The sequence below is a fragment of the Microtus ochrogaster genome, linkage group LG3 (assembly GCF_000317375.1).
Source record: "Microtus ochrogaster isolate Prairie Vole_2 linkage group LG3, MicOch1.0, whole genome shotgun sequence".
NCBI classification, from domain to species: Eukaryota; Metazoa; Chordata; class Mammalia; order Rodentia; family Cricetidae; genus Microtus; species Microtus ochrogaster.
Window position 1 is genome coordinate 37,904,576 of NC_022029.1, and position 8,215 is coordinate 37,912,790.

The following is an 8,215-nucleotide window of genomic DNA, read 5'->3' on the forward strand; positions in this document are numbered from 1 at the left end:
ACACACACACACACACACACACACACACACACACACACGTTTCCTCATCTTCTTCCCTAGCAGAGAAGGTGTTCAGAGCCCAGCAGATGCCGAGTTACCTCTTAGGCCTTCTTCATTTGCTTTTCGGATATTTTCACTCAGTCTGACTAGCGTATTGTTTGGAGAGCACAGCTAAGTCTCCCCTTTCTTAGGAGACCCTCCAGTTCTGAGGAGCTCTGAGGGCTCGGGCTCATCAGCACACAATAGACTGTCCTTCACTCCCCAGCATCCCTTAGAACAAAGCAGATGCTCTGGAAACAGCCCAGTGCCTTTCCTGCCTCCAGCGCTTGGGAACATTAACCCAGGGAATGAGTTTCACTTTTTCACTAAGCCTTCCCTTATCTAGAAAAGAATCTACACAGAATTTGTGAATTGGTTACACCATGTCATTCATTAAGACTAAGGCTATAACTTTAAAATTAAACATGATTTTTTGATCTGAACCTTAAGTTATTGCCACTGTCTTTTCTTATTTTGCAGTTCTGCGTGCCATGAAGGAGGACAGTGAGAAAGTTCCAAGCTTGTTAACCGACTATATCCTGAAAGGTGGGTTTTATGACGGTGAGGAGCAATGGCTGAGGAGCTGCCATTGTCGGTAGATAAAATACGCTCACAGCTGTTAATGTACAGTGACGGCAGATGGGTGACTGTGGATGACTGTAACATTTGGGCTCTACAAAATGTAGCTTCTGCTTGAGATCCTGGGCTGGAAAGGCTTCCCACAGCTGAGCAGTGAACACTTATTGGAGGAGGAAGTAAGAGAGAATTAAAAGGCATTGCACTCTGGGTGTGGTGCGCACACCTTTAATCTCAGGATGTGGGAGACAGAGGAAGGTGGATCTCTTGAGTTTGGGGCCAGCCTGGTCTACATAGAGAGTTCCAGGCAGCCAAGGGGTATATAGTGAGACCCTGCCTCAAAAAATAAATAAATGTGTAAAATAATTCAAAGACATGTTCACTGTTTCTGACGTATGGACACGTTGGTCCTGGGAGACTTGGGTGTCTCTGTTACCTTGAGGATGATAGAAAAGGGAGGGCGGATTTGCCAGGGTGGATGGTGGAGGAAAAACTGTGGGCAGTGCCAGGGGAGCAAAGAACAGACCAGAGTCTCATGTACAGAAGGGAAGAGAGTTGAGATTCCTCACCAGTGATCTGTGGGCTGTATATATTAGAGCACATGATCTGGATCGTACAGGCGGCGGGTATTGTGGAGGGATAAGGAGCCAGAAGATACGGGCCTCATTTGCTGAGAAAAGAGCAGAATGTTAACAGCACCTCCTCAGCTGTAGGACCAGAGCGCTCACTCAGCTGTGGGACCGTGAGTGCTGTGCAGCAGGTTCACTGGGCCAGGTTTGACAGCGGCACGAAATCCACATCTTGTAGTCGACTGAACATGGAAAGCCCCTTTCACTGCTGCACACCTTGACTTCCTCCCCCACCAGTTAGAAGGAGATAAGTGTTGTGACCTCCGAGATATTTACTATCTCCGATGGGCTTTAATTCAGCAGTAGGGGCTCGCAGTGAGTGGTGCAGACTTGTGATGCAGAATGTATAGACCTAACACGTAATGCAGCAGCCGGCCACTTGCCGGCTAAACAGGTTAAACAGGTGGAAAGGGCGGAGTCAACGGCCTTTTTTTCTGATGGACGGCCTTTTCTCGCTATTAAACTAATTATTATTATTATTCTTTACCTGACATCCTTGTTTACTTTTGTGTTGTGCTAGCATTGGTATGAAGGCTGGATGGCCCTGAGGTTTGTCCTAGAAGTGAAACAGGAATGAGACGAACATAAAGAACATGGCTCAGACTTCAAAACCAGTGGGTCTACAGGGCATGGCCAGGGTGACCAGTGATGGCTTCTGAAGGATGGGGTGGCCTGGGGAACAGGGCTGTGGAAAGGGAGTTTTGCTTTTACTTTGAAAACCTAGGACCATTACTGTAAATCTTGTCCTCCCACTTGGGGAGGCGGTGTCCCCTATTCCTGCCTGCCCCTCCACTCAGGCCACTGGCTGTCAGTGGCCTGAGTGTGTCTGCTTGTGCTGTGCCTGCTTCTCGTGAGCTGCTGTCTGCATGGGTTGTGCTCGTCGTCTGTTTCCTGCTGTGAAGACTGGGTTGAAAAGCAGCCAGCACTCAGACTCCAGCAGTGATGCATTAGTCTAGAGCCTGACAGAGGGAACAGAATGTAGAAGTGTTCAGGGGTTGGGGGAGCTGCCATTATGGGCTTGTTGGTAATAAAATGCTCTTTTCCACCCAGCCTGTCAACTGTTGCTCTTCCTGGGGACCAGTACTAGGACCCTCCGTGGGAGGGGCTGTTGCTCACCGTGGAGAATGGTGCTCCTTCTCCTGGCTTAGCTGGCCTTCCTACAGTCCTAACAGATGCCTCTGGCTTGGCTGTGTAAATATACCTCCTTAGTTTTAATGCCAAGGTGAGAAGGGAAAGAAGGTGAAGTGACCCCATTTGGCCTATGATGGAATGGGTGCTGCTGGCCAAATGCAACTTCTCACACTTACCACCCGGCAGCCACTGTTGACGTCAGTCACAGCACCCAAGACCTAGGCCACCGTATGGCTGCCACTGTTCCTGCCTAGAGCTGACTCACGCCCTTCTTTGACTTCTCCAGGGGCCTGCGCTGTTACAGGACTTGGGGCTGGAGTGATGGGCTTACATCTCATATGGTACCCCAAGAGACATGGCCTTTAGGTGTCTCATTTCTGGAAAATTCTAGTTAATGTCTTAGAGAACTTCTGATTGTTGGTGGTAGCCCTTTGAAGTCTTTAAAATGCTAATACAGATTGCATTAGTGTTTAGTCTTCATTACACTGTGGCGCTTTACATACACATATAGATTGTATGTAAGATTTCATGCATTTAGTCCAGGTGTGTGGAGAAGGTACATTTCTACCTGTTTCTTTTCTCTGTTGCAGTTCTGTGTCCTACATAGAGCAGCATTACGTGGGAGCGCGTCCCCTTCTGTGGACTCCAGGCTTGATTTCTTACAGTGTCACTCTGGAAGGTGGCAGTTGTGAGTCCCTGCTGCTTCTGGAGACCCAGCACACTTGAACTTGGATTTGCAATTCAGTGTTACTAGATCACGACTTCACAATCCGTCATATTATAGCACCGAGAGAGCGAGCTATGGCATTCTTGAATTCTGGAGATAGGTTTTTGGAAAACATATGGTTCCTAAGTGAGCAGAGTGGAGGAGAGAGCTAGGAACTGGGCATGCCATTATCCTTTTCCTTAATTCAGTGTGGCTGCTAGCGCTTGACTTCCTCCATCTGAACTGCACTGAAGAACTGCGTTCAAGCACTGGGAGAGCCAACCACAGTTGTTCTCCAGTTATGGTGAGATCAGTGTTGAGTGTTTAGAGCATTTTCTATTACCTGCCAGTATTGCCCAGAGACAGACTGACCATGGACTGGTGTGATGCACAATGCCGTCACCTGCACTGCTTTGGTCTAATGGTGGACACCGGACACTGTTAGAAACTAAGTTTGTAACTTCTGCCTATTGCACCATTGTTGACGTGTGAGCCATTAGGATGCCATCTGGAATCATTATGACCTTGGGTATTCTGTGTCCGTGAAGAAGTGTATTTTGAAAGGGGTCCATGCCCTCTAAGGTGCTTAAGGAGCTACTATGGTACTGCCTGTCTCATGGCTGTGTTCAGTTTTCTTTACACCTGTGTGCTTTTCTAGAAAAAAAAACTGCTCACGGCTATAACACTAACCAGGAACACTTTTGCCAGTTTCAATCAAGTCAATGATATTTAATAAAATAATACATACTTAAGAGTCTTGAGTTTTTGTTTTCTGTTCTCACAGTGCTGATGCTTGAACTTCATGTAGACTTCACCACTAAAGCATGTGCGGGGGAGGTTCTGATTGGCTAGAAGGCCGAGTGGGGAAAGACCTTTCTAGGTCATATACATCACTGTGCAGTGACAGCTATCCTCCTATTGTGCTGGGCAGCTCCCTCCCCAAAAGAAAGCAAGTGTACTTAAGAGTCTTTTCCACCTTAGAGTCTCATATACAAGGGTCACCTAGACTCTCCACTCTTGTCAGCGAAATGCTGCTGGCTGCTGGAGCAGGCCCAGTTTGAAGTCTGAGGGTGCTTGGCATTTACTAAGAGACTGGACTTCAGCATCTTGCTTGACAGTGAAGATGCAGGACTACTGACCACATTCAGTTGAATTACTGAACACACAGTATTAGTAATTTAAGAAACTGATTAGAACAGAATTTGTAAGGTGCCTGAGACTAAAAGAGAGTTCTAGTGATCAGTTTTAAAGCCCTTGACCTGCTTATGACTTATTCTGGATTGTGCTTAAAGTTACACCTGCAATCCTATACCAAGACAGTTTTCTTTAAATGGGTTCCCCAGTTTTGTCTTATCAACACGTTATTCTTCAGTAGTACACTGCCTAGGATATGCCACCAAACAAAAACTAAGCCTGCGATGACCTAGTTATCCAAATCTTATATCAAAATGTCTTCAAATCTGAAAGTTTGTGAGCACCAACATGATACCCTAAGTGTCACGTACAGAATTCCACAGCTGGCCTCTCTGGGCTGGTTAAACAAAGTGTTACTTCAGTTGTCCAGAGACTGTCTAGAAGGCATATATGTGAAACACAGACACTTTCATACTTAGGCCCCATCCCCAAGTATTCCACTATATAGGGAGATACCGTAAAACCTAAGGGGGTCTGCTGTTTGCAATACTTTGGAGAAGGGATATTCAGTTTGCTCTACTGATGAGAACCTTTCTCACTTGTGATTGACAGCAGCAGGCAGGCCAGCTTCTTATCTTTGCAAGAGCAGCACTCCTATGTAGTCCAGTCTAAGCTTTCTGCAGGAGTCCATGGGGAATGGCCACCTGCTGAGGGATGGATGCCCACGCTCCTTAACTGCTGTGGACCAGGCCGCCCTGGGAGACCATTGTGTTTTCACCCCAGATCAGAAGTCTTCCTGAAGTGCGTGGTTTTGACTTAGTGTTTATTTCTGCCAAGAACCGGGCTGTAAACCATCCCCTCACACCTGTGCTTTATGAAAACAAAAGCAATACTCCAGAAGTCTGGTGCACTCTAAGTGCTATATGCCCGGTTTATTCTTCAAGAAATTATATTTTTCTTTTACAAGAGCACAACAGGAACCAAAGTAAGAGTAATAGATACAGCACTCAGGATAAATCATATCTTTAAAATAAAAAAAATTTACACCTTGTCCTATATCCTGTTAGTATTTTCATATATGGCCATGATTGAAAAAACAAAAAGCAAGCATTTACAATTTTTTTTGATAAAGTTTTTTTTTCTTATGCCAGGAATGGATAAATTGTCAACAAAATTTTATACTAATCAGGCTGATGTAAATCTATTTCAGTAACATCCTATCATTAACAAATTCATTTTGGAAATAGATAAAAATATTGCCCCTTGATAATAAATCTTTTTCCTTTGATGCAAACAGCTAGAACACCTTTTTTCTTTTTGATATTCTAAGACAAAAAAATGGTTAATCTTCAGATTAATAAATTAGGTCATTATAATAATAAATTAATTTTTTTTAAGTTCAGCAACCTCTGTCCAAGTATTTACAACAATACTTGAAAGTTCCTTTACAAAACAGAACACATTTTCTTTTCACATTAAGCATCCTGGGTATCCGTGTCTTTCACAACAAGCATTTTGAAAAGGCAAATCGATGCACGGGTGGCCATTAGTGGAAAAGTGCTGGGAGCTGTTTGAAAGGTAACACTAGAGAGTACAGTCAGTCAGATCTGAGGCAACGACAACACACTTCCAGCTTACTGTGGACAATATTCCAGTAGTTGTTTCAAACAGTTGTTTGAAAAAAAAATCCAGGAGCTGATTAGTGATGCAGATAAAAAAAATTGCCATCAATGTCTCTGGCCAGTGAACGAATTGAAGACCAAGTGAAAGCAAACCCAAATGAGGAAGAAGATTTTAATAAAAGGGACATCCTTTCCATAGCAGGGGGGGATGCTGGCTGCTCAAAGTGCACACACGCACACATGCACACACACACACATACACACGCACGCACCCATGCACGCACTCGTGTGCTTGCGCGCGTGCTCACAACCTCTCTTTCCAATTAAACTACAGATAAATGAGATTGTGTTATTCAAAAACCCCTACGTGATCAGAAGCACTGCTCTGGGATGCCTGTTTATCTGCCTTTGTTCTGGTTAAATCTCATAAAAATACATTCAACAGGAAAACATAAATTGTATGTGTATAAATATATATGTATATATATTATATACACATGCACACAAATACTCTTGTTCTTGAAGCATAAGATAGTTACATAAATATTCCTATAATTGCTAAAGTTTAAAGAGGCATCATTATCATTTTTTTGAGCTTCAACAAAGGTGCTTGAATAATATACAATTAAAATGAAGTAGTTTCTATTTTGTAGAATCAGTATATAATAAAGAAAAAAAATCCCAGTTTTTTTTTTAAGTTTCTTTTTAAGCTAGAGCTTCAACAAAACTATGAACAACCGACAATACAACAGAAAGAAACAACAATGAAGTATAGCCCCTGGAAATGCCTGGTGTCCTTCACCCTGCCCGCCTTCCTGCCACGTGGGGTAAGAGAAGCTCCAGTGCTCACGTCAAGAGGTGACCTTGTCCTTACCCACCTGCTGTCTCTACTAGGAACTGGCTGATTGGCACGGAAGGAAACAGAAGCAGCAAAAAGAGTTAACTGTATAGATCCTTAATAACCCGCTTTCGAGAAATGGTGCTATCCATTTCCCTGGCTTCCTCACTGCCTACTGCAGTTGTGACTGTATAGAAGAGAAACTTGTGGCTTTACACCTGGGATGGCTATCAGGAGTTCTGGTGCGCTTGTCTGGTGGTACGGCAGCTGGGTCGCAAGGCCTTTTGTGTTCCTGCTCATTCAGGCCCAAAGTTTTGCAGCGACCAACAGAGTCTTCAGAGCAACAGGAAAAAAAAATTTCCTCTGGGCCATGAATTGCTTTTATTTTCCTGGCTTTTTTCCCCGAGCCAAGCTGACCAATTTTTCTTCCCAACACTACCCTCCCAACCCATTTCCCCCACCAAACTCTCTGCCCCACCCCCAAATGTCTCTACAGCTATCTTACAAGCAAATATACTTTAGCAAGTTTTAAAACTTTGGTTCTATGAAAACATATGGTCAGTGATCTTGAGGCCAAGTGGGAATGCTTGTTCTGCACAATGCTGTAGACAGAGCCCATCCCAGTTAAGTCCTTAGTGCCGGACACCAAGTCACAATCTGATACAATCCACTAAGCAAGTGCACAAATTCTAGTTTACTTTAAAGAGCAGATTTTTTTTGTTGTTGTTTTCTCTTTTGAAACCTCATCCATGCCGCTGCCGCCTGCGTTCACACCGTTTGGTAGAAATTGTCCGCCTGCAGATGGTTCTGTTTTTGCATGCTGTAGAAGCCACTGAATCGCGCATCGGGTTCGGCAATTCTTAGCATCGTCTGGGAACCGTCCGCCTGGACTCGTGTGCCTTTCTTGCAGTCCACAGATACCAGCTGATTATTCAGGGAAGATGGCTGTTCAGTGACAGAGGGGAAAGAGAAAACCCACAGACTTAGCTTAGTTCTTTCTCTATGCCAAATGGACAGAAACTCAGGACCTAGCTCAGGTGAGACAGGAGTTTCACCATATGAGGACGGCCAGAGTGTCTGCGGGGCATGATGTCTTATTATTAAAGCTGTACGTAAAGGGACATCGTAGCTGTTTGCAAATCCTCGGCTGCAGGCCTGCGTTTAAGAGGGCTGGAAACCGGTAGAAGTTACCAGGCAGGCAGATTTCACAGCAAAAGAGGTTCTGTTCGCTGTGATTTCACACCTTAACAGAGGTTTCCTGAATACTGGATAGCACACCTCCTCCTTTCCTTGTTCAGTACCGTGTCATGTTGACATAAAGGCTGTGCATATCTTTCTCTCTCCCCCCCCCTCTCTCTCACTCTCTCACACACACACACACACACACACACACACACACACACACACACACACACACAACAGACAAGAACATAATATGCAAGGGCAACCCTACTAGGCAGGAGGGGAAGTTGGATGAAATACTCAGGTTGTCTAATTGAGTGCAAAAGGAAGGGTTAGACTTGGAAGCAGTGGCTATTTC

General features: G+C 44.6%; 2 protein-coding genes across 6 annotated transcripts in view; one reads left to right on the forward strand and one right to left on the reverse strand.

Annotated features, from left to right (window-relative positions):
• The window catches only part of Fez2 (fasciculation and elongation protein zeta 2), a 38,585-nt gene extending 34,752 nt beyond the window's left edge, over positions 1-3,833 (forward strand). For 2 of the 3 annotated variants that reach the window (XM_005360783.3, XM_005360784.3), the window contains 2 exons: positions 520-585; positions 2,966-3,833. In XM_005360783.3, coding sequence (XP_005360840.1) covers positions 520-585; positions 2,966-2,982 — 83 coding nt within the window. In that variant the 3' untranslated portion in view covers positions 2,983-3,833. Of the gene's footprint in view, positions 1-519; positions 586-1,764; positions 1,794-2,965 lie in introns of all 3 variants that reach the window. The other variant, XM_026786028.1, reaches the window with a different exon arrangement.
• Positions 3,834-5,116: 1,283 nt separating this feature from the next.
• Crim1 (cysteine rich transmembrane BMP regulator 1) overlaps positions 5,117-8,215 on the reverse strand; it is a 177,055-nt gene continuing 173,956 nt past the window's right edge. For all 3 annotated transcript variants that reach the window (XM_005360785.2, XM_013351355.1, XM_026785964.1), the window contains one exon: positions 5,117-7,620. In XM_005360785.2, coding sequence (XP_005360842.1) covers positions 7,444-7,620 — 177 coding nt within the window. In that variant the 3' untranslated portion in view covers positions 5,117-7,443. The remainder of the gene's footprint in view (positions 7,621-8,215) is intronic.